The following is a 27,111-nucleotide window of genomic DNA, read 5'->3' as shown; positions in this document are numbered from 1 at the left end:
CTGGCATTCGATTATCCGAACTTTGGATTGTCCGAACAAGATCGCAAGGTCCTGATGCTTGGCTAAACTGTGTTATCTAGCATTCGATTATCCAAACATTCGTGTCGTTTGGATAATTGAGGTTCCTCTGTATTCTAATAAATCTGTCATACGCAATTTCCTTTCCACCAAAACCATGTTCACTTTGCCTGATAATATTGCTATCCTCAAATATATTATGAACATTCAATGTATACATTTAAAATTTGGACACAGACTATTAAAATACTTTTACCACTGAAAATCATATCACCTTTGACATTTTCAGCTCCATAGGGTAATGCATATCAAGTAATTACCTAATTAAATATGGAATGTCCCTCTGTCCTTGATCTCTTCTTCAGATTAATGATGAATCTGAGAGGATCAAACTACAAGACAGGATTATTGGAATTACCCCGCATGATCTTTCATTTGAGAAAATGACTGTGAACTTGTTGAATTCACATGATGAAGAAAACATTTTGTTAAAATGCCTTACTGTCAAGTCATCCAAACAATCAACATGAATGAGCAAATTTGGAAGTAGGAGCTTCCTAGAGGGACTCTGACCAACCCATTCCACCTTCAAAAGCTGACCTCCTGGAAATGGAATTGTAAGAAAACCTCACACCTCACCGACAATCTTTTGCCTTTCAGGAATTTTGCTTCAACTTTAAATCATCATCACCATCAGATAAGCTGCAGAGCTACTGCAGCAGAAGCAAATATAAGTTACAACCATTTGATTTAACCATAATCTGATTCTAACCTGGCATGAAGGTAGGGTAGGGAGGTTTAATGGGGTAGTGCAAATGTTGTGGGATCAGTAATTACAGTGTCCCTGGGGATAGAAGTTCAGATCCTACTGTGGCAGATCGTAAAATTTGTAATGTATAAAAATATTGGAATTAAAAACTAGTCCAATGGTCACCATAGAGTTTTACAGCAGGATTGTGGTGAAAATCCTCCAGACAAGGTAATCTGCCATCCTTTTACAGTCTAGCTTATATGTGACTCCAGGCCCAAAGCAATCTGGTTGACTCTTGATGACCATTGGAAATGACCTACCAAGACATTTAATTCAGAGGCTGCCACGAAGAGATACCCACATCCAGTAAGAGGGTGAGATGTTGCATTTAAAGATCTAAGACAAGAGTATATGATAATAACAAACCATATGTTAAGATTCACAAAAAGTTTGCTGTTGAAATTATTTAGTTAGGACAGTTTTAAGTGTAAGAAAACAGACACCACTCAAAACAAATATTTTAATGTGAAAATGGAAACAAAATACTTTTCAAAACTCTGCCATTTCCTCATTTTTCACTAAAGTATGTCATCCATTAAAGTCATGGTTGTGTCCTGAATGTTGTGACTTTATGTGAAGTGACTTTAAGTAAATTACATTTCTCATAGAAATCAATGCGAAATCTAGAGTTGGGTTCCTTGGGTCACTTCTGAAATACTGTGTACAATTCTGGTTATCCTGCTATAGGAAGGATACTATTAAATTGGAGAGGGCACAGAAAGGACTTACGTGGATATTACTGGAGGGTCTGAGTTATAAGGAGAGGCTGGATTGGCTGGGACTTTTTTCCCTGGAGCATAGGAGGTTGATGGGTGACCATGTAGATATTTATAAAATTATGAGGGGCATAGATAAGGAAAATACCATTCAAAACTGGAGGGCATCATTTTAAGATGAGAGGGGAAAGACTTAAAAGGGGCAACTTTTTCACACAGAAGGTGGTGCATATGTAGAATGAACTGCCAGAGGAAGTGATAGATGTAGATACAGTTGCAACATTTAAAAGAAATTTGGACAGGTACATACATAGGAAAGGGTTAGAGGGATGTGAGGAGAAAGTGAGGACTGCAGATGCTGGAGATCAGAGCTGAAAATGTGTTGCTGGAAAAGCGCAGCAGGTCAGGCAGCTACCAAGAATCAGGAGAATTGACGTTTCGGGCATGAGCCCTTCTTCAGGAAGTGAGTCAAACACAGGCAATGAGACGACTTCAGTTTGGGAATCCTGATTAGTATGTACAAGTTGGACTGAAGGGTCTGTTTACGTGCTGTATAGCTTTGACATTTTTTGCTTGAGAAAAACACTGTACATGTTGAAATAGTATGAAAGCTATACAGATGTGTAATACCTAATAAAATAAATCATTAAACATGAAGAAATACTGAACATACGGACACTTCAAGACCTTTCTCATCAGAAAATATATTTAAAACATTATTAAGTTAAAATGCTGTCCGTTCCTAAATTCATAATCAAAATAATTGTCAACATGAAAAAAACATGAAAATATCAAACAACTATAATGTAATTGTAAGTTCTGTCTTTTTAATATGTGGAAGTATCTCTCTGTCTGTCTCTCTCTCTCTCTGTCCCTCTCTCTCTCTCTCTCTCTCTCTCTATCACACACACATACATACACTTTCACTCACACATTTTCATGTGTGCATTCGCTCTCATACGTGCACTCTCACTCACACACATGCACTCTTACCCATATTCATTCTCACTCACACATGCAGATATCCAGGTCACAAAAACAGGGCACTTTTTCCAAGGAGGGAAAACAAGAGATTATGGAAAAGCTGTTCTAATCTTGGTGGAATATGAGGTGTAAAGGTCCTTCGTAACACATTAACTTGCTTATTTTATTTTGTAAGAAGCCAGCTGGTTCTCAATACATGACTCCGAAAGGAGTAGCCATGGGCACCCGCATGGGCCCCAGCTATGCCTGCCACTTCGTAGGATATGTGGAACAATCCATCTTCCGCAACTACACTGGCCCCACCCCTCACCTTTTCCTCCACTACATCGATGACTGTATCGGCGCCGCCTCGTGCTCCCACGAGGAGGTTGAACAGTTCATCCACTTCACCAACACCTTCCACCCCGACCTCAAATTCACCTGGACAGTCTCAGATTCCTCCCTCCCCTTCCTCGACCTTTCTATTTCTATCTCAGGCGACCGAATCAACACGGACATCTACTACAAACCGACCAACTCCCACAGCTACCTGGACTACACCTCCTCCCACCCTGCCCCCTGTAAAAACGCGATCCCATTCTCCCAATTCCTTCGACTCCGCCGCATCTGCTCCCAGGAGGACCAGTTCCAAAAACGTACAACCCAGATGGCCTCCTTCTTCAAGGACCGCAATTTCCCCTCCGATGTGGTCGACGATGCCCTCCACCGCATCTCTTCCACTTCCCGCTCCTCCGCCCTTGAGCCTCGCCCCTCCAACCGCCACCAGGACAGAACCCCACTGGTCCTCACCTACCACCCCACCAATCTCCATGTACAGCGCATCATCCGCCGTCATTTCCGCCACGTCCAAACGGACCCCACCACCAAGGATATATTTCCCTCCCCTCCCCTATCAGCATTCCGTAAAGACCACTCCCTCCGTGACTCCCTCGTCAGATCCACACCCCCCACCAACCCAACCTCCACTCCCGCCCACACCTCCCCCCTCATCTCCCTCCAAGGCCCCAAAGAAAACTTCCATATCCGCTACATATTCACCTGTACCTCCACACACATCATCTATTGCATCCTCTGCACCCGATGTGGCCTCCTCTATATTGGGGAGACAGGCCGGCTACTTGCGGAGCGTTTCAGAGAACACCTCTGGGATACCCGGACCAACCAACCCAACCACCCTGTGGCTCAACACTTCAACTCCCCCTCCCACTCCACCAAGGATATACAGGTCTTTGGACTCCTCCATCGCCAGACCACAACAACACGACGGTTGGAGGAAGAGCGCCTCATCTTCCGCCTAGGAACCCTCCAACCACAAGGGATGAACTCGGATTTCACCAGTTTCCTCATTTCCCCTCCCCCCACCTTGTCTCAGTCAAATCCATCGAATTCAGCACCGCCTTCCTAACCTGCAATCTTCTTCCTGACCTCTCCGCCCCCAACCCAGTCTGACCTATCACCCTCACCTTGACCTCTTTCCACCTATTACATTTCCGACGCCCCTCCCCCAAGTCCCTCCTCCCTATCTTTTATCTTAGCCTGCTGGACAAACTTTCCTCATTCCTGAAGAAGGGCTTATGGCCGAAACGTCGATTCTCCTGTTCCCTGGATGCTGCCTGACCTGCTGCGCTTTTACAGCAATAAATTTTCAGCTCGATACATGACTGTCAATTATAGAAACCGGAATAAAACAAACAGAAATTTCTGGAGAAACTCAGCAGGTTTGGTAGCATCTGTGGAGAGAGAAAGCAAAGTTAATGTTTTAGGACTGGTGACCCTTCTTCAGATCATCCCTGCTTGATCCCACGGTGATCTCGTGGTTGACTTGATTGATAATATCCATGTTGCGATCATGGTATTATACAAAAGGCAGCAATGTACACACTCCCTGAAACAGGGGTTTCACAACAAGTTACTTTTCATCAGTACATGGCCAAAGAGCTGACAAAATGCAGTCAGCTGCCAGGCTAACTTGTTCTCTTGGATGATTTGTTACTGACTTTAGAAGGTGAGAAACAGAGAGTGCAAGGGGCTAGGGGAAGAGATGATAGAATTCCTCCAAATGGTGAGTTCTAAGGTAAATTCCGAGAAGGTTTGGATTGGATAAGAGGTTGGCGTTCTTGAGCTAATTCTTTGAACGTGTTATAGATAAAGTAAAGTGTGACTGATAAACAAATTCAGCCTGTGTTGTTTCTGGATCTGACATGATGTCAGAAATTCAGTGAGAATTATATTGTTAGGGTAACTCCCTTATTCGAACAAGGAATGCAATGGGAATAGGATGAGGAGTCTAGATGCAAGTGCACGGCGAAAAAGAAGCTTGCATACAGGCCTGGACCGAGAGGTTGTGAATGCTCTCAGGGATTTACACCGAATAGTGGCAGCAATGGATACCAGTTCCTTATGTCAGAAACACAGTCATCCAAAAGCATGGCCTACACCACCAAAGTATTGTCTGAGGTAGCAAAATACTAATCCCTTTGTGAGTGGCACTCACTTACTACTTTTAGTGTGGGGAATCATTTGGTGGTGTTCACCAGCACTCTCCTGGTCCATTATACACAGCCTCATCTCTCATTATTAGTCCAAGGGAATGGTTGCTAGTATGCAGTTTGTTAGCTGGATGTTCCGACCAGAAGGGATGGAAGGAAGAACATGAAAAGATTAACTAGGTCAGGATTAGATTAGATTAGATTAGATTCCCTACAGTGTGGAAACAGGCCCTTCGGCCCAACAAATCCACACCGACCCTCCAAAGTGTAACCCACCCAGATCCATTCCCCCACTCTATATTTACCCCTCGCTAATGCTTCTAACACTATGGGCAATTTAGCATGGTTAATTCATCTAACCTGCACATCTTTGGACTGTGGGAGGAAACCGGAGCACCCGGAGGAAACCCACGCAGACACGGGAAGAATGTGCAAACTCTCACATTCACCCAAGGCAGGAATCGAACCCGGGTCCTTGGTGCTGTGAGGCAGCAGTGCTAACCACTGAAGTTGATTTGAGGCTGAAGGAACACAAAGGATGAGGGTTGAAGGGCCTAATAGCCTTTAATACGTCTGAGCTGAACTTCCAGAATCCCATCCTGATAGATCTTCTAACCAGCCCACCTTAGCAGTTTCCCAATAGATGCCAATGTTCTGCTTATGTGATGAGGTGGCTTGTCTTCATTCCACACCCACACGAACCCTTCCTCCTTAGAGTGGAGATCATGGCATTAAGGTCTGTACTCAGATGGTCAGGATAGCTAGAAAATCTCCTGATTTGAGTTCTTCATCTCAATAGTAAAAATCCAGTCTAAAATACTTCTTCACTGTCTTTGCTCATTCCTCATTTCCCATGATAATTTCTTCAGTCACTGCTTCAAAGGGTCTAATGTTTAGTTATTTGCTTGTCTTTTATATGTGTGTGTATGGAATGAGCTGCCAGAGGTTGGTACAACATTTAAAAGGTATTTGGATGGGTACATGAATAGGAAGGGGTAGAGGGGTATGGGACAAATGCTGGCAATCAGATAGATTAATTTAGGATATCTGTTCGGCATGGACAAGTTGGACCGAAGTGTCTGTTTCCGTGCTGTACATCTCTATGACTCTAGAAACTTGTAAAAGCTCTTATGATCCACTTTTATGCTTGTGACTGATTTATTCTCATGTTTTGCATCTTTTACTTAACCTTTTTTATTAACTTTCTGGTGGCACTTTGTTGGTTTCTAAAACACACTTAACGATCAGACTTATTTGTACACTTTGCAACATTACAAGCTTTTTTTTAGGTCTTATGATTCATATTCCATGCACTTGACCTGCTCAATCAAAGAGACAGTGATCATGAAGCCAATAATTTGGCCTGGTGATACCAATGTAATATGGTTGGAATTGGAATCCAAAAATACTATTGCAAAACTGGTCAAGAAATGACAAAAAATTTTGCTTTTTACATTTAATCTGCACTGCTAAAAAAAAACTGGCTATTAATTTGTTGCCATACCAAAAAAGGTTCCAGGGTAAATGATGTCTAAAGCAAACCTGTTTCATCAAGTTACACAGAATTGCAATTTATTGCAAGCATATATAAATTACATTTCAGATTGATTTCTATTATCTCAGAAACTCAGTTATTATAGAATTATAGAATTACAGAATTGTTAAGGTGAGGAAGGAGGCCATTCAGTCCATCTTGTCTGCAGCAGGTGTGTTAAACAAAAAGTGCAAAGATATTCAACGGTGTTGAAAGTTTTTAGATGAAAAGAATGGAGTTACATCCAAATAATGTAATGAGTAATGTAAAGGTAAGTTACACAAAATATATATTTCATAAGATTCACATATGCCAGATAATAACACTATAAATTATCTCAGAAGCAAACTCTTGTGATAAAAGAGTCATTAATAAACTTTGCTATTTAGCCAAATGAACAACTTAAATAATGTACTTTGCAGAATCTTTGAAGCTGCCTACCTTTTCTTACTTTGAATTCCAATTAAATGCAAAGATGTAGAAAAAGAAGTCTGAAATATCGAAACAAATAATCCTTCATTTTACTTCTTATAACACAATGTTTTCACCATAGAACATTTTCAACTAAATAATCCACTTGTAATAAGATTAAAACAAAGGCTCTTTAAACATTAATTGCAAAATAATCCTCCTCCAAAGCAATGGTATAACACATGGACGTGACATTTTAGAGGATCCACAATTAGATAGGCAAAGGTCTGTTCATGCTTGTTTGTGGAAGGGTAACAAATGCCATATTCATCCTAGTGAAAAATGATAGACATGAACAATTAGTGTCACTGTTTCTCACATTTTCACAAATATAAGTAACAAAGCAATATGATTTTGGAAGGCAATAATAATTATGTAATACTTAGGCAAATAATTATGCTAAGACTTGAGTATGCTAATTCGCAATATGGATCCATGCTGGGAACACTGTTGTTTGTGATTTACATAAATGATCTGGAGGAAGGTCTAGGTGGTCTGATTAGCAAGTTTGCAGATGACACTAAGATTGGTAGAGTAGCAGATAAAGGGACTGTCAGAGAATGCAGCAGAATAGAGGTTGATTGGAGAGTTGGGCAGAGAAATAGCAGATGGAGTTCAATTCAGGCAAATGCTAGGTTATAGAGCACATTATACAGTAAATGGAAAAGCTCTGGTTGATGTACAGAGAGATCTGGGTGTTCAGGTCCATTGTAATGTGAAGGTTGCAACGCAGGTTGATAGAGGTCAAGAAGGCATACGGCATGCTTTCCTTCACTGGACTGGGTATTGAGTACAAGAGTTGACAGGTCATGTTGCAGCTGTATAGGACTTTGGTTCAGCCACATTTGGAATACTGTATACAGTTCTGGTCGCCACATTACCAAAAGGATGTGGATGCTTTGGAGAGGGTGCAGAGGATGTTCACCAAGATGCTGCCTGGTATTGAGGATGCTAGCTATGAAAAGAGGTTGAGTAGATTAGGATTATTTTCATCAGAAAGACAGAGGTTCAGGAGGATCTGCTTGAGGTCTACAAAATTATGAGAGGTCTAGACAGGGAGTGAACTGAGTAGATTCATTTGGGGCACCTCTAATGGCAAACAATATGAATGGGATATCTTTATCCCAGTCATTCAGGTAATCCTGACAGTATGCTCTTAACATGGTCTTCAAGGTCTGATGCCACCTTTCTAAAGCTCCCTGGGATTCAGGATGATACGCACTGGATTAAAAGCGCTGTATACCAGAGCTATTCATAACCTCCTTAAACAGTCTAGCAGTAAAATTTGACCCGTGGTCTGACTGAATCTCTTTGGGTAGCCCATACTGTGTGAAGAAAGCAACTAAGTCCTCTACTACCCTTTTTTTGCCTTGATACTCCGTAATGGAATTGCTTCTGGAAATCTGGGAGACACATCCATTATGGTTAACAAGTACTGGTTCCCACTTTTAGTTCTCGGGAGGGGACCTACACAATCCATTATAATCCGTGTGAACGGTTCTTCAAGTGCAGGAGTTGGCAACAAAGGGGCTGGTTTTATTACCACCTGTGGCTTACCTACCATTTGGCATGTATAACACGTACAGCAAAAGGTAACCACATCCTTGTACGTTCCAGACCAATAAAAATGTTTTTGTATTCTACCCTGAGTCTTTTGTACCCCTAGGTGACAGGTAGTTCATATGCTACCCGTAACACTTCCTGTCTGTATGCTACCGGCAACAATTTGGTGAACTTCGGCCCATTTCTCCTCTGCACTAACCTGCCGTGGTCCCCATTTCCATCTAAGGATTCAATCTTTCAGATGATAACCCTCTGGAATATTCTCTGTCTCCTTTTTGGAGTATGCACCCACATATATATCTTTTATTGTCTTGTCTTGCTGTTGCAAGTCCCTTGGCCTTATGTCAAACAGGGTGTCCGCTAAGTGAACCTCAATTCCTACACCTTTCTCTTTTCGCTTCATGCTGTGATTTATGACAGTGGGATCTGGTTACTATACTGTCAGGGAAAATACCAGGCTATTTCTATTTTAACTCCTCAGTTTCTTGGTCTTCCTTGGGCTTCTCCACAACAAAGGGCTGTCACTCTCACCTTGGATCCTGTCAAATCATTTCCAAGAACAAACTGAATTCCTGAAACTGACACTCTGTCAATCGCTCTCACTGTAACTTCCCCAGTCTTGAGTTGGCACTCCAACCTTATATAAAGGAACGTTAAATATCTGTCCCTCTATCCCACTATTACCACATTCTCGGGTAACAGATCAGAAAGAGTGCATATTCATTTATCTTTTACCATTAGATCCTGTATCTGTCAAAATTATAACTTCTTGTCCTTCTCCCTCTGTTCCTTCGGAGTAAACCTTACCCACAGTGGCAAATTCTTCATAGAGATCAAGTACTAACTCCCCTACCTAGACTGTGCACTCTCCTGCAGCTCCTCAGCCCTTCTTGGAGTCTCCATTACTACCTTCACTAATGCCACTGGCTTAGCTTCTTTTACCACACCTTTTCCCACAATGCCTTTTATTAGCAACGAGCACTGTGTCTTTATATGTCCTATTTACCACAGTGGAAACACCTGAGGCCTTTCACATCCATTCCACCCTCTTGGGCATCTTTTTTTATCATGTGGTAAACTCTTACCAGTGCTCTCTACTCTTTCTTTCATAGTGTAGGATCTCCCTTCTTCCAACTTCTGTCCCTCACAGGATGAAATTCTGGCCAGAAGCTTGTCTTATGCACCAACATGTACTCATCCACTAATTCTGCTGCCCTTCTACTTCCTGAAAGTTCTGTTCCTCCACGTGAATTCTTACCATTTCTGGAAGTGAGTTTTTAAACTCCTCCAGCAGAATAATCTCTCTTAGAACCTCAAAAGTCCTATCTATCTTTAAAGCACATACCCATCGATCAAAATGACTATGTTTAATTCTTTCGAACTCAACATAAGTCTGACCTGGTTCTTTTTTTGTGTTTCTGAGCCACTGTCGATATGCTTCTGGTACCAATGCATAAGCACTTCAAATAGCCTGTTTAACCTCTTCATAATCTCTTGATCTCTCATCTGACAGCGCGGCAAACACCTCACTAGCTCTGGATCAGTGGTTCTGGAAGAGCACAGCAATTCAGGCAGCATCCAATGCTGCCTGAATTGCTGTGCTCTTCCAGCATCACTGATCCAGAATCTGGTTTCCAGCATCTGCAGTTATTGTTTTTACCTCACTAGCTCTGCCTACCAGTTTAGTCTGAACTAGCATTACCCACATGTCCTCTGACCACTCCATCTGCCTCACCAATATTTCAAATGAAATAAAGAAGGCTTCAACATTTTTCTCATCAAAATGTGGCAGAGTTTTGACATATTTGTATCTATCACTACCTTCTCTTTTAATCTCCATTCTGCCAACTTGACTTTGCTGACTAAGTCACAACTTCTCAAGTTCAAATTTTCTCTCTTTTTGCTCAGCTAAGAACCTTCTCTAGCTTTCCTTTCCCTCTATCTCACTTCTCTCTCTCTTCTCTCTCCCTTTCTTCTCTTTCTTTGCTCAGCTAAGAACCTTCTCTCTCTCTCTCTCTTTCCCCTCCCTCTGTTTATCTTCTAACTCCATTTTCCTCAATGTAGTTTAAGTTTTTTCTGCCTCTACCACACTTGTCTGTTTCTCTGATACACCTAAGTGTTTGAGTAATTCCCTTACAATTTCAGCTTTATTTTTGTCCATGGTAAAACCCAAATCTAACTTATTTGCTAATTCTAAAAGTATGGCCTTTTTCTTTACTTCTAAGCTTTCTTGGCAAATTTGAGAATCATCTTCAAATCCCAGATCCTCTTTCGCAATTCTAAGAGCCATTTCCCTCACGTTTAATTTAATCAACCACAAGTCACCAAAAGTAAACAAATTCCCTCACCTATGTTTTATTTAAAGATCTGAGACACTAACCTGCAAGCGTTTAAATCTACTGGGCTTTTCTGTAGCCCCAAACCCATTCAAGTCTAAACCAGAGCAAATCCTGGACGAGCCCCCAAACAGTTACGACACAGGTAAACCCCCCGCTTAATTTAAACCAGCATCACAGAAAAGATTTATCCTGTGCAGTAATCTGTGAAATTCGAGAGGCCACGAACTACTCCCAAAAGTCACTATCTAAGGTAAAAAGGAACAACATTATTTTTTAAAGTCTAACAGAGAATAATTAATTAACAACTATTTCCAACTCCTTTACTAACCTATCTTTTACCTTCCCCTTCTACAATACTAGCCCGATAAAACTTCCAATTAAGATTTACCAAAAAATTCAAACTTCAAACCCAGCAGCTGTTGAATCTTCTCTTTGTACTTCCTCTGCAGATTTGCTCTCCATGGTGTCGATGTTTTTCTCTGTGTAAACTCCTTCTCCAGGCAGGTACCTCTTACTAGCACCTACATCTGTTGGTCTTTTGGCAGTTCTCCTCCAACTGTTCAAATTTTATTTTTGGTTTTATACCCCAAAGCATCGGATCGTTTCATTGGTATTGATGTTGTCAAAATACAAAATCCAAACTTGATTGGAATTTAGTATTTTGGGGCATAATCTAAACTGATTGGCTGAATTCGCATTTTCTTTGTCTCCAAGCAACCCAGCTCCTCTAGCTGTTTGACCAAATTTTCTAGTACTTTGTATGCTTCTCTAAGCTTTCTAGCTTTCAACTCTCTTTAAGGTATAGTACCCCTTACATCTTCATAACACTAGACATGAATGGGCAGGGAGCAGAGGGATTACAGATCCTTAGAAAATAGGTGACAGGGTTTAGATAGAGGTTCTGAATCAGCGCAGGCTTGTATGACTGAATGGCCTGATCCTGTGCCATAAGGTTCTTTGTTCTTGTTCTTGTTCTTAAATGGTAAAATCATGACCATCTTCAAAATTGCTTTTATTTAGGATTAAACAAGACAAAAATTCCCAGTGACTGAATGAGCAAAGATATTGCCTGGTTTAGCACAGTGACATAAGATAAGGTTTGAATTGAATAGTTGATCACAGTTAAGATAATACTTAAGTAAAGAGTGTTAGCATGAATAAACCAGGGAGTGCTTGGATTTATCGCTAAAAGGAGGCATTGTATGAAAGTGCAAGTAAGCAGAATGTGAGGGAAAAGCATTGCTAAGACAGGCAAGCTCTGACTAATGTAATGCTGCATGAATCATTGGTGGGACCTCAGTTACTTACAATCGATATTAATAGCCTAGAGAAAGTGAATTTAGATTAGATTACATTACAGTGTGGAAACAGGCCCTTCGGCCCAACAAGTCCACACCGACCCTCTGAAGAGCAACCCACCCAGACCCATTCTCCTACACCTAACACTCTGGGCAATTTAGCATGGCCAATTCACCTGACCTGCACATCTTTGGATGGTGGGAGGAAACCGGAGCACCTGGAGGAAACCCACGCAGACACGGGGAGAACTTGCAAACTCCACACAGTCAGTCGCCAGAGGCGGGAATTGAACCCGGGTCTCTGGCACTGTGAGGCAGCAGTGCTAACCACAGTGCCACCGTGCCGCCCCGAAAGTGATAGAGGGTAGTGCATCAACATTTTTTGACACTACAAATGCAAGATGTAAGGAGGAAATAAGGAGGTTGCCGAGGGATATAAACATGTTAAGTGAGGGGAAACATTGTCAGATAGAGCATAATGTGGGGAAGTATGAGATTTCTTAACATGGTCATTAGTATAGAAAATGCCTTTTTTAAAAAAGGCGTAACATTTGTAAATGTTGATTTTCAGAAAACCTGGGTGTACTCATATATGGAAAGTTGAAAGTTGATATATACAGGTACAATAAGTAATGAATGGTAAACAGCAGGTTCATCATTATTGCAAGAGAAATGAAATTTAAGAATTAAAGAAAGAACACTTGCCTCAAAGCCGGTATGGACAAAGGTTCATTAGATGCGCTCCTTGGATAAGAGCCGACCAAAATTGGATTTATAAGCCCTGGAGTTTAGAAGAATGAAAAATGAAGCCTGCCAGAGTTTGAAGATTGATCCAGGGAGGTATTTTTCCCAAAGCTAGGAAATCTCAAATACTGGGCCATAGAGTCAGTGATTGGGGGCGCTCTGTCATGAGTATATTTAAGATTGAGGTAAACAGGTTTTTGGTCCCTCAGGGAATGAAGAGATAAAGGAAGCAGGCATGAAACTAGAATGGGGACCAATGAAGAGTCATGGTCACCCCGAACGACAGTGCACATTGTACAGACAGAATGGTTTCCATCCACTCCTATCTCACATGTTCACATCAGACATTATTTCACAATTATTGTCAATGATTTGATTTGATAAGAGGTCAAAATACTGGATGGAAATAATAATGAATTATTAACATAACTTTGGGAGAAGATTTGTAGCTCGGCTGCTCGTTGTTGTGGTTCTGTTCGCCGAGCTGGGAATTTGTGTTGCAGACGTTTCGTCCCCTGTCTAGGTGACATTCTCAGTGCTTGGGAGCCTCTTGTGATGTTTTCTCCGGCATTTATAGTGGTTTGTCTCTGCCGCTTCCAGTAGTCAGTTCCAGCTGTCTGCTGCAATGGTCGGTATATTGGGTCCAGGTCGATGTGCTTGTTGATTGAATCTGTGGATGAGTGCCATGCCTCTAGGAATTCCCTGGCTGTTCTCTGTTTGGCTTGTCCTATAATAGTAGTGTTGTCCCACTCGAACTCATGTTGCTTATTATCTGTGTGTGTGGCTACTATTACATAACTGTGTTATGTTCTTTAGTCTGCTATTTTAACTTAAGGTGGATGGTTAGCTCAGTTGGCTGGACAGCTGGTTTGCAATGTAGTGTGATGCCAACAATGTGGGTTCAGTTCCTGTACTGACTGAGGTTACTGTGAAGGACTGACCTTCTCAACCTCTCCCCTCACCTTAGGCATGGTGACCCTCAGGTTAAACCGTCAGTTGTGTCTCTCCAATGACAGCAGTCCTATGGTCTGACAGCATGATGGCAACTTCAGCTTAGTTGTCGATGCTGTTATTTAAAATGGTAATGCTCCCATTAATGTAATAGACTGGAATTCCATACCTATAAATAATGAGTAAATTTAATATCTAGGTTCTATCTTTGTAAATTAGCACATCAGCCACAAACTTAAAGGAAATCAAAACCACAAATTGTAATGGAATTGATACTTACATTGGCTATAACCTTGAACACTGTGGAGATGATGAGTATGTCTTTTGCGTCAGGATCCTTCTGTACACTACAGGAAAACAAATTCTGGTTCAGTATTTTATCGTGCTTTATAGTAAAGTGATGTGCTATAGTACTATGACAAATCTGTTTCTGAAATGCTAGTGTGACATCCTTTTTAACTTAGGCTATTGTCAGCAAATTCCTTCCACTTCTCTGGGTAAATCTATTAAACAATCAGAGAATCCCTACAGTGTGGAATTAGGCTATTCAGCCCGTCAAGTCCACAATGACTCTCTGAACAGCATTTCACCCAGAACCATCCTCCTCCCTGTAACCTTGCATTTCCCATAGCTAATCCATTTAGTCTGCACATCCCTGGACATTGTTGGCAATTTGGCATGACCAATCCACCTAACCTTCATACCTTTGGATTGTGGGAGGAAACCGAAGCACCCGGAGGAAACCCATGCAGACACGGGTACAATGTGCAAACTCCACACAGAGGCCTGAGGCTGGAACCAACCCCGGGTCCCTGGTGCTGTGAGGGAGGAAGGAAGACTAACATTGAGGCTCTGTTTTCTTGATTTTCTAATTGGGGCTGTTTCCTGTCGTATTTTGAATTAGTGTAACAGTACCAAGCATCACAGCTGCCTAAAAGGTTGATTGGACAGCATTAGAGACCTACTGAGGTGGGTCGGCTATGGCAATTGTAAGATAAATACAATTTCAAGTAACTGTAAAAAGACAATATGGAATCAGTTAAATGTGTCAGACATGGATGGAATGAGCCTGGGGAACAAAAAGAAAAGACATGAGCAAGTGATTGGTGAGCTCAAAACCTATTATATTTTCATCTTTCCTTGGTTCTGATGAAACATGATCATCCTGAAACGTTAGCACTGTTTCTCTCCACAGACACTGCTTGATCGACTGAGTATTTCCTGCATATTCAGTTTTTACTTCAAATTTGCAGCATTTTGCTTTTGCTTTAGAAATAGACATTCAGGTAAAGAGAACAAATGGATTCAAGAGGTAACAAGGTTTACGAGGATTTTCCTGTGGGTTTGGAGGTAGCTGCAATGAGGTTATCTTCCTCAACGACAGGACAAAGAGAACAACCTCTCCAACCCAGCAGACACAGCGGGAAGTAACTGAGGAGTAGCTACAGAAGTCACCAGATTGCCTGCAGGCCACGGACAGTGAAGCATAATGACACAGAAAGGTGTAACATCAAACTGTCAGATGCCAGGTCCCATTCTTTTACTGATTTGGTAGCATCTGTGGAGAAAAATCAGTGTTTAACGGTTTGGGTCCACTGACCCTTTTTCAGTTCTGACCCGAAACATTATCTCTCATTTCTCTCCACAGATGCTGCTAGACCTGCTGAGATTTTCCAGCAATTTCTGTTTTTGTTTCTGACTTCCAGCATCCATAGTTCTTTTGATTTATTTCCTCCATTCTCTACTTTTGTGGTATTCTCCGGTCCTGTGTGGCACTAATCAAAACAACACGCTTTGCAGCTCCACTCATTCCCTTGTGTCCAAAACTTTAACGTTCCCCATCACACACTTTCGATTGCTCAGTCAGCCCCCGTAAACACTGTCCTTCCCTCCTCCACACACTTTAGGAGTTGTCTTGTTTCTCTGCTTTCTCTCACTTTCGGACAGCACACAACTTGGTGTGAAGAACTGACCAACGGAATTGGGGGGGGAGCAAGGCAGGGGGACCAGTGGTGATGGAGAGTTGTTGGTCCTGGTCCTCCAATGATACAAACTTTATTGGACATTGGAAATATGTGTACAGCATTTTTCAGGACATCGATGTGCCTCAAGTAAATAAAGTACATTTGAGTGTAGTTACTGTTGTAATGTAGAGGATGTAGCAGACAATATATGCTCAGAAAACTCTCTCAAACAGTAATGTGATGATGACCAGGTGTTGACGGAGGGTAACTACTGACCAGGATACCAGGTATAACTCTCTTGATCTTAAACAGTTTAAAAAGGCACACACTGGAAGCTTTTCAACCGGCACTCATCAGGACTGAGCTGCAAGAAGTCAAACTTACAGAGAGGACACTACCTTCTTCGGCATGTAAAGATTGGTTAGACCATAGTTGGCATGGAGATACAGCAGGAACTGTCAATCTTAATTTAGCTGAAAGAAATACCCAGAGCAGACTGGTAGACAGATCTCACTGAGATAGTAGCAGGGATTGGCAGTCTCCATAATGTTTTACTCAATAAAGCATTGTGCTGAATGGACAGATACTTTCACTACACACCATTATCTTTAGAATACTGCTACTGGATCTTTTGCATCCAGACAAGCAGGCTGCTGTGGTCTTTGTTTAATAGCTCATCCAAACCACAGCACCTCTAACGACAGAGTATTTCCTAACGACTGCATTGAAGTGTTAGCCTTCAGTTTTTGCCCAAAAGTGAAACCTGAACCCAGGACCTTATGACTGACAGCTGGGAATACTGACAGCTCAGCCAAGTTGCAACTTGTGGTTGTGGGGATAGTCGGAATATTGGAGAGGTAGTGATGTAGTCATAGTGGGGGTCGGTAGGGGAGCTGACTGTGAGGAGGTCAGTGTGAGTGATTGTGCAGTCAGTCCTGTATTTACTCAGAAATTAGACTCAAATTTTCCTTCCTAATATTTCCTGAGTAGCTATTCAATGAAGTACTACAAAATTGTGCAGTCTTTGACTCTAGCTCACAGTCAGAGATCATCAAGGAGGACTGGGAGTAGGCTAATTGCCTGTGAGAAATTTTAAATGTCCTAGGCAATTGGCCCACAGGTCAGCACATAGGGACTTCCACAATCTGACAGATATATTGGATTGTGATTTCAATATCCAATAATCTGGAGACTAGAAAATCAGAGCTAAAGCCCCTAACACTTCCACAACATTATGTCATAAAAATCCTGTCTCACCGAGAGGGTGGAATAAAAATACTGGATCAGTGGTGCTGGAAGAGCACAACAATTCAGTCAGCATCCGACGAGCAGCAAAATCGACGAATAAAAATACGGCCCACACTGAATGCAGCTCAATCAGATTTGCCTGGAATGTTAACGATTGTTACTGATTGTGTTAGTCTCTGCTTCGAGCCTGTTAGTCTTAACTATCAATCTTCTCACCATTTGGGCAGCTTTTTCATATATTGGCCAAAAATGAATGGAAAATCTGGCCATTAAAAATATTTTACAACATTCCCTGCACCATGAAATGTTCTGCAATGTGGAAACGTCTGGACTTCTAAGGGTCACATTGTAATGGGCTTCTTAATGTTACTTTCTCTCAGAATTCAAAACTTTGATTCATGTTTATGGCTCTGTATAAAACTATACATCAGTTTCAATAAATCATTGTAATTTCCCATTGCTCAAGAAAGAAAGGGCTGTAGAGACATGCATTAAGCCATTCAATCTGTGCCAGCTAGGAAAGAGCTATCCAGCCTAATCTTATTTTCAAAGGCTTGATCTGTCATTTTGTACAGTCAAATGTATATCAAAATACTTTTTAAATAAGGTGAGGGTTTTTGCCTCAACCATCCTATGACCCAGCTTCTGACCTATACCATGCTCTGGTGAAAAGATTTCTCCTAACCTTCCCTCCAATCCTACTGGAAGTAACTGTAAATCTATGCCTGTTGGATTAATGACCTCGTTGTTAAGGGGTTCTCCCAGACTTTTGAGACCCGTCTTAATTTTATATGCATGCTTTAAATTTCCCCTCAGCCTCTTCTATTCCAAACAAAAGAACCCCAGCTTATCTGATCTTTCCTCATGGCTGAATCTTTCCAGTCTGAGCAACATCTTCGTGAAATTTCCCTGCACCCTCTCTGAAATGAGCACATTCCACTTGATTGGTAAGGGTATCGAGGGTTACAGGAAGAAGGTAAGGGAATGGCATTAAGAAACATGTCAGCCAGAATCAAATAGCGGTGCAGACTTGATGGACCAAATGGCCTAATTCTATTTCTGTGTCTTATACTGTTACGGTCTTGTAATGTGATGATTAGAACTGTATGCAGTACTCCAGCTGTTGTCCAATGAGCATAACCATCCTGCTCTTATATTCTGTGCCTTAGTTTATAAATATCAGGAACCTTTTCAGATAGGCATTAATGCAACAATTAAACACAAAAGCTGCAATTTCCTTTGTTCCTAACTACATTTTAAAATGAACAATGCATGAATGCTATAGTGCCATGGATAACATAAATCTAAAATCAATGGTGGAATCTCCCTTCAAAAGCAGTGATACTAAGACAAGGCTGTGTCTGAAACAAACAATATCAGGCATGGTACATATGGCACTGTAATTCAACACACAGTTTCTAAGTTTGATTGTATAATTACCTACATTCATTTTATTTCTTGATAGTTTATATTGTGGGTTGAACAGATTCCATGTTATATCCTTGTAAATCAAACTGCAATATCTGGCGTTATTATTGAGTTTAACTTGAATGCATTATGCTGGTAGGCTGATGCATTACATTTATAACTTGGGGCACTGGGACGAGAGACTCCACAGTGTAGAGGGAAGTGATGGCTTAATGGAATTCGCACTGGACTATGAATCCAGAGACTCTAGTAATGGTCCAGGGAGCTAGCCTTGGCAGTTAGTGAATTTGAATTCAATTTTTAAAAAATTTTGGAATTAAGTGTCTAATAATGTTGAAACCCTGGTCAATTGTGGGTTCACTAATGTCCTTTAGGGATGGAAACTGCTGTCCTTACTTAGTCTGGCCTTCATGTGACTCCAGACCCACAGCAATGTGTTTAAATGGAAGGTTAGAAGTCTGGAAGCATTCAGCTGGATGTAATGATATTGAGCAAATGGGATGTGATTCATAGGATTTTGGCAACAATACTGAAGATTGGTGCTCTAGAATTAGTTGCATCCCCACTCGAACTGTTACAGTCCAGATAAAGTACTGGTATCAATCCAACAATGTGTAAAATTGCCCAGATATGTCCGATCCACAATAAAGCAGAACAGCTCCAATCCAGTCCACCTTCTACCATCAGCAAAGTGACAGAAGAAATCGTTGATAGTGCCCCCAAGTGGCACTTGCTCTGTAATAAGCTGCTCATTGATGTTTACTCTGAGTCTGCAATAGCCTCTCAGTTCCTAATTCCATCACAGCCTTGGTCCAAGTGTAAACAAATGAATTAAAATCCAGAGGTGTAATGAAAGTGATTTCCTTCGACACTAAGGCTGCGTGACATTAAGTATGTCATCAAGAAGCCTTACAACTCACTGGGGTAGCAGACTATTCCCAGTGTCATCACAAACGTTAACGCTTATAAAAGAAATACATAAAACCCCCAAACTACCTGATTTTCAGACTCAGTTTGGTAGAAATCGTGGACCAGGTTTCTGTAATTCAGTATTAATCACAGTGATTTAGATTCTGGCTACAAGTAAACAATTAAACTCAACTACGTAAACTGTACAAATTAAAGCATACACAAAAAGCACAAACACAAATACACACACACACACAGACACACACACACACAAACATAAAGAAGGAAAAGAAAAACACATGGGCTGAGGGACTACTGGAAAAGCAGTCCCGTAGTCTTTGGTCACATGATCACCCTTCACTGAACCTGAATTGGCTGTTTAAGGGCCTCAATGACCAGTGGAGCAGGAAGATCGGGCGTGGTCTTTCTCACCAGATCTTCATCCTGGTGGAGTTGGGGAGCTACAGGGTTTGGCACTGCCACTGCCCTTACTGATAAATGCCCTTTCTGTCTCCAAGCTTGCCACTTCTTGAGGAGATCCTTGAGAAGATTGTGTCCAATGTTTCAGGAAATAAAACTGCAACATAAAGTTACAACTTTAAAACAAAAATACATACCTTTCAGAAACCTGAAAGTTAATCTTGAAGTATCACAGGTTAAAAAAGAACTTAAATTAACAAAGGAAAATAGCTAATAAAATTCCTCAAGTCGTAATTTTAAAAATATGATGCAGATAAAAATCTGCCCTGATATTAGCTATCTGGCACGTTGCTTAAGCACTTAATGCATATTCTTAAAATTCTCAGTTACTTTAGTTGAGGTATTACCTAAGCTATTTAAACAGGATAATGTCTAAGCCAAAATAATTTCAAGCGAATGTATTAATTGCTTGCACTGTAATATTCCACATTTATTCCCAGATGTATTATATAAACTGATACACAAAGCAAAATGTTCATGTTATTGTAGCAGGATTTAAAATATGGAGATTTTTACTGTAACTTACTGTGCTACATAGTGTTCTAACTGCTTTTTGAGCAGAACATTACGTCTAATGAGCCATACTTATGCTATAATACAAATGTATTTCACACAATATTCGTGGCTGGCAGAAAGAAAACTGATTTAGCTTGGGGGAGTTTCTGTGGGAAACTTGAAAAATTGATTTTTCCCACATGATATGGAGTTTGGGCTTTGTTTCCACTTGGGTGGAGAACACCTGAAAGCTTTAGCTGCAGGTAAGTTAACTGCTGTTGTTAACGTGAGCATGAAAGAGGAAAGGTGAGGAACTGATCTTCAATACTGAGCTGGGTGTGTCTAATTCCAAAACCTCATACAAGGGTGTGAGGTGGTAGGGCAGCTTGATAGACCAGGAAAGTTTCCCAAAGATATTTTTGCCTCCTTTATGTTACCAGGCTTTCTGTGGCTTGGGAAATCAGGTTAGACAAGATTAAAATTGCCAAGTAAGCAAAAATCAGTAAGTTTCAGGCTTTTTAATATATTTAAATAGTTAACTCTGGCTTTCCACTTCATGTCACATCTCAGTTAAACATGAAATTGGGCTGCTTGGAGGTGGTTTGAGATTTTTAATGTTTTAATATCTCACCTGATCCAACAAAGCTGATTTTTAGCCTTAAATCTCAGGCAGGATAACAACTTGCATTGTATACAATCTTTAATGTGAAACAACCCGAGAAATTTCACAAGTGAAGACCAGACATTGAAAGAATGTGGGGGGAAATGGTTAGGGAAGGTATGATCAGAAAAGTAATTGCACACGACTTTTTATTGGGAGACAAAGCAGAATGGTTTAAAACAAAGTGGAAGGATGTAAGTTGGATTGGAAAACAGGAAGCTACCACAAAAGTAAGGCAGAGAAAGTTTATTCAGGAATTTGTAATTGAAAACGACAACTTTCTATAAAATTAACTGAAGAATGTCATCACCTGGTTCTTGATTTGAGGATGACCTATAACTCAGGTTCATGGTTTCTGCACTGGGTCTTCATGTGACTGAATAGACTGACTCTAAGCTCACAGAGCTTTGCTCAAGAGGCAAGTGCTAGCCTGATCTATTTGAATTAGACTGCAGTACTTGTTCTTTTTCAGCTGCAGGTTTCCTCTATTAAGGCATTTGAATCATAGCTTGATGGACAGGTTGTTGTTGCCATTTTCAGCCAAGCTCCTCCCACTCATTTATGTCAACGATGCTGTGCAATAGAAAACACTTTAAAGAGTCTCTGACCGTCCAACTCTACTTTGATTTAATCCCTGCCCTCCCTTCACTGTTGATCACGCAGCATTGTCCTTTGATGTGGAGGGCACTGCTTGTCACTGGCCACTCGGGTGTTTCCTTTCTTCCTGGTGGTGGAACCTGAATAAGGATTTGTGCACCTTGTGTCTCTCACTGTGTCTCACACCTGCACACACACACACACACCATGGGTGCTGGGGAAAAAATAAGCACTACCGCAGTTAGGCGGTAGTGTGGGGGATAAAAAAGTAGGAGTGTTAGACATCCTATTCAAAAAGAAAAAAAAAGTCTCTGAAGCATTGTCCAACCTTGGCACCCTGGCCATTTGAATGTTGAGAAAACAGGATCTATTGAGAGAGACAGTTCTGGGCCATCCAGAAATGGTGTCTAGTCCATTGTAGTTTATTTTGTTGGAGTTTTGCCTGAAAATGAACAGAAAAAAAGCAGGAGAAGAAGTAGATCATTCAGCCCATTGGATCTGCTCTACCGTTCACAAAGTGCAGGAGCTTGCTTGAAAAGGACACCAGAGCTGTTCGACAGGTCCTCCAGAGAATGAAGTGGAGGCAATAATGATGAAATTCCTCCAGCACTCGTGTTGCTGATGTATGGGGGTTTACATCTCATTACAGTGTTCAACTATTGATGACAAATGCACTGTATACTGTGTACTTGTGGACTTGTGGAGACTTTTGTTGTCAAAAACTCTCTGCTGTAGTTTGTAGAAGGTTGGATTGATGCATTCCTTCCATAGATCCCCACCAGACAATTGGAGAGGTTTCAGTGGCCAGACAATGATCTGACTGATGCTATTGTGAGCTCCTTGCTCCTGTCAGGAATGGTCACAGCAACAAGGGGAGGTGCCAGATTGATTTAGTCCAAAATGTCCTCAATGGCCAAACTGGTAAAGAAAGACTGTGAAGAATAAAGAACTTTGGAAATATGATAGTGAGCTAATATTTGAATTGAACATGGAGTTGCAGATTAACAGCCACTAAGGAAAACATTGGAGAAGCTAAATTTGTAGATGGGAAATGAACAGTTGATTTCTGAAGCAATAGGGTTTGAGCTAAACAACATGTAAAAGGTGGAAATTGATAGACCTGGTAATGACTCAGAGCCAGGTGGGGGAGAGGAGGTGAGAGGAGTTAACACAGCTCAGGGAATAGCCAGGAAGGAGGATGAGATCAGGAGCTATGTTGTAAAGTCTCTTGTAGGAATAAACCAAGATAGGTCTCCCTCTTGTATACATTGATTAGAATCATGTTCATGTTAAACAGATAACTAGACATCGCAGCTATGATCATGGAGCTGAAAAAATGGAAAGGCAACAAATGGAGTTGGCATTCAAAAGAAAATTGATGCCATTAATACTTGTAAGTCTTGATTTAGTGAGGAGTTACCAACTGCATGGCCTTACCAACTGCAGATATAGTCTCCAAAAGACATTTAAGAACAAGAAACATGGCTCCCGACTGGAGGTGGCCTCCTGGAGTCATCCAGGCTTTAGAGGCCTAAGCATTGCATGCCAGGTCCATGTAGTCAGGAACACAGCAGGAAGTCATCAGACAAAACATAAAAGTTTGCAAGTAACAAAGCATTGGCTGCGCCTCCACGGAAAAACTTACGGGAAGGTCTTAACAAATTGGGAGGAGGAAGGAGTGTGCTCTCGGAACAACCAGAAACAAGGTTCTGCCCCAAACAGGACATCAGTCCATTCAGCCCAGCTGCAGCATTCACTCATCACCAACAACAGACTGCATCTGGACATCACAGCAACTCTCATTTAAACTGAGAAGCAGCAGGAGCACAACAAGAACAGGTGGGGGAGGAGGGGAAGGAACAGGAGGGGGAGGAACAGGAGGGGGAGGAGGGGGCGGAGGAACGGGGAGGAGGAACAGGAGGGGGAACAGGAGGGGAGGACGGGGAGGTGGAACGGGGAGGAGGAACAGGAGGGGAGGAGGGGTAGGAGGGACGGGGAGGAGGAACAAATGGGGGAGGAGGGATGGGGGGGGGGGAGGAACAGTTGGGGGAGGAGGAACGGGGAGGAAAACCTGGAGAGGGAGGAGGAGAAGGAATAGGAGGGGGAGGAGTGGGAGGAGGAACAGGAGGGGGAGGAGTAGGAAGAGAAAGATTAAACATATTGTTGCTGTGGGTTCTTTGAGAATGTGCTCTCAAAGAACATTCCTCATTTCATAATCACTCAACCAGCATCAGGAGACTTTCTGAAAAACTCTGTCAATGTTTCAGTAACACTCGAACAACACCTCTTTCACATACAAATTAAGCATTTCACCTAAAACAAGTAAATGTTCTCCCCCATCTCAGTAAACACCTTGTAGGGAGGAGATGTTTTTGGTCATATTGCTAGGGGTCCTTTTTGGTTAAAATAGGAGGAATACCTAAGGCCATAAAACCCACAGGAAGAACACACTTCCTGTACTCCACAAGATACCAAGTACAAAGCTCGGTACAAGATTAATAACTATTGCAGGAACTTAAAGTAAGCTTTAAATAGGATTATCATGATTACAATGTAACAAATGTAATGTACAACAAAATTTGTAAACTAGGCCGAGAGACTGGATGATGTGGGGAGACTGGAACTACCTGGTCAGGTCCACACCCCCCAACAACCCACCCTCCCCTCCTGGCAAGCTCCCCTGCTACCGCAGGAATTGCAAAACCTATGCCCACATCCCCCTCCCCCCACTTACCTCAGTCCAAGGCCCCAAAGGTGCCTTCCACATCCATCAAAGTTTCATCTACACTTCCACACAGATCATTTATTGTATCTGTTGCTCCCGATGCGGTCTCCTCTACATTGGGGAGACTGGATGCTTTGTAGCAGAGCGCTTTAGGGAACATCTCTGGGACACCTCTGGCCAAACATTTCAACTCTCCCGCGCACTCTGCCGAGGACATACAGGTCCTGGGCCTCCTCCACCTCCACCCCCTCACCACCCGATGCCTGGAGGAAGAACGCCTCATTTTCCGCCTCGGAACACTTCAACCCCAGGGCATCAATATGGATTTCACCAGTTCCCCCACTTTACCCCAGTTCCAACCTGCCAGCTCAGCACCGTCCTCATGACTTGTCCCACCTTCCCATCTCTCCACTCCATCCTACTCTCCAATCTATCACCTTCATCCCCACCTCCATCCACCTATTGCACTCTCAGCTATCTTATCCTCAGCCCCCCGCCCCCCACACCCCCCCAATTTATCTCTCCACCCCCGAGGGTCCCTGCCTCTATTCCTGACAAAGGGCTCTGGCCCAAAAAGTCGATTCCCCTGCTCCTCGGATGCTGCCTGACCTGCTGTGCTTTTCCAGCAACACATTCTCAACTAGAATAAAATGCACCAACATTGTCAGTTTTGCCAAGTGCTTTAGTTTATCGGGCCCTGGTAAATTTTACAAGTAATTTTACAAAATTAAGAAACTGCAAAATAAAAATGTTTTAATTAACTCCTTTTCATTTCAAATTTGCCATTGTACATGAGATTTGCAACTCCCAGTGAGGTGCAGTGAACTAATTCTTAACAAAGATCCTTAATTTCCTCAGTAACATGTATATTTTCATCACAGTTACTGCAAAATCTTTCCACATCTACCACATAGTTTCAAGTAACAAAAGCATGATTGAGAATAAATATAAACTGAGTATCTTTGATGCATTAATTGCCAATATATTTCTGATAGGCTGAACACATCACAACAGTATACACATTTGCGAAGGAAAGATTCACATAAATATATCGTAAATAAAGGAATGAAAAAAGCAGGAGTATGCTTTGTGCTGTAACATAACTTAAAGACCTTCTGATGATCTGATGGCTGGCACGGTGGCTCAGTGGTTAGCACTGTTGCCTCACAGTGCCAGAGACCTGGGTTCAATTCTCACCTCAGGCGACTGTCTGTGTGGAGTTTGCACATTCTCCCTGTATCTGCGTGGGTTTCCTCTGGGTGCTCTGGTTTTCTCCCACAGTCCAAAAGATATGCAGGTCAGGTGAATTGGCCATGCTAAATTGCCCGTAGTGTTAGGTGTAGGAGAATGGGTCTGGGTGGGTTGCTCTTCGGAGGGTCGGTGTGGACTTGTTGGGCCGAAGGGCCTGTTTCCACACTGTAAAGTAATCTAATCTAATCTTACATTGCTCATGGCTCATTCTTGCCGTTTATCAGATTCCTCAATTGCAGCTGTGCAAATTATTCTGACACCTTCATACCTTTCAAACACTGGGACTGGAACTGTTTCCTTCTGTACATCTCCACCCAAACAATATCCAAGCAAGTGAGATGCCTTCCACTGAGGCCTGAGGTAATTGAAGGCAATGTGATACTGACACATCCTAAACAACTTCAGGCTCTTCAGTTAAGATTACTGTTATGTTTGCTATTCAATTCTTTGGGCTTCAAGGTAAGGCAAATGCAATAACAAACAAGGAAAATGAATGCATCACAAAATGTGCAAGCTTTCCTGTAAGTGTAATGTGAAAGCTAACAGTGCAACATCAGGAGTAGAAGGAACACAAATGTATGCAGTAACTTGACTGATGATTTCCTCCTAACCCTCCAGCAAATTTGCAGTTGCAAGCTTTTCCTCCACAGGCTACTGTCATGGAGTATGTGATAAAGTATATAGAGAACAGGAATTATTAAATTAGAAAGAATGAAAAGATACCCTTAGTTCAGATACAGGAAATTTTCCAGACCACTTCAGACATTTCCATGATACACAGAAGTGAAGAACTCTCCAACAGGTGCAAACTGAGGTCTTGAAAACTTTATACAGAGGAACCTTGATTATCCAGCATTTAATTATCCGAATATTAGATTATCCGACAAGATCGCAATGTCTCGATGCTCAGCTAAATTATGTTATCCAGCATTCGATTACCTGGAATTCGATTAACCAAACAAAACACTCCCCGTCCATGTCCTTCAGATATTCGAGGCTCCTCTGTACTTTGCTACTCAAAGAAAATAAATCAAGGACACATTTTTCAAACCTGACCAACTCCTTGTACATTGTTTTGCAGGTTTCCAGATAGGGATCAATTGTATCTTCATATTGGCAGAGGACTCCCCCCAAACAGAGATGTTTGAAGATACGAAAGACAAATTCCTCACGTTCTTTGTCACTGAATATTTGATATTTATCTGATTCTTCCAAAAGTAACACCTAAATTAAGTGTGAAACAGTTAAATATGGAATTAGTCAAACTTAAAGGAAAATTAGGAATAAAACAACATTTGTTCATTACTTTCATAATTGATGATGAATATATAATATACTTCAGCACATTTCTCAAACAGTATTGTTTCTATTTTGCAGTTAAAAACAATGACTGCAGATGCTGGAAACCAGATTCTGGAGTTGAGTTGTGCTGGAA

The 27,111-nt window shown here is 41.6% G+C and overlaps 1 protein-coding gene across 4 annotated transcripts in view; it reads right to left on the bottom strand.

Annotated features, from left to right (window-relative positions):
- Positions 1–6,459: 6,459 nt before the first annotated feature.
- Positions 6,460–27,111, bottom strand: part of cfap300 (cilia and flagella associated protein 300) — a 34,951-nt gene continuing 14,299 nt past the window's right edge. Inside the window, exons 6-8 of one of the 4 annotated variants that reach the window (XM_043691119.2) lie at positions 26,728–26,900; positions 14,199–14,265; positions 6,460–7,295 (exon numbers count right to left, since the gene is read on the bottom strand). In XM_043691119.2, coding sequence (XP_043547054.2) covers positions 7,164–7,295; positions 14,199–14,265; positions 26,728–26,900 — 372 coding nt within the window. In that variant the 3' untranslated portion in view covers positions 6,460–7,163. Of the gene's footprint in view, positions 7,296–11,920; positions 14,088–14,198; positions 14,266–26,615; positions 26,901–27,111 lie in introns of those variants that run through there. The other 3 variants (XM_087987837.1, XM_087987838.1, XM_087987839.1) reach the window with 3 other exon arrangements.

This window comes from Chiloscyllium plagiosum, unplaced genomic scaffold (assembly GCF_037043375.1).
Source record: "Chiloscyllium plagiosum isolate Xiang-an unplaced genomic scaffold, Cpla_swu_hap1 HiC_scaffold_6, whole genome shotgun sequence".
Lineage (NCBI taxonomy): Eukaryota > Metazoa > Chordata > Chondrichthyes > Orectolobiformes > Hemiscylliidae > Chiloscyllium > Chiloscyllium plagiosum.
Note: the sequence above shows the minus strand (reverse complement) of the source record. Positions and strands in the feature narration are given on the sequence as shown.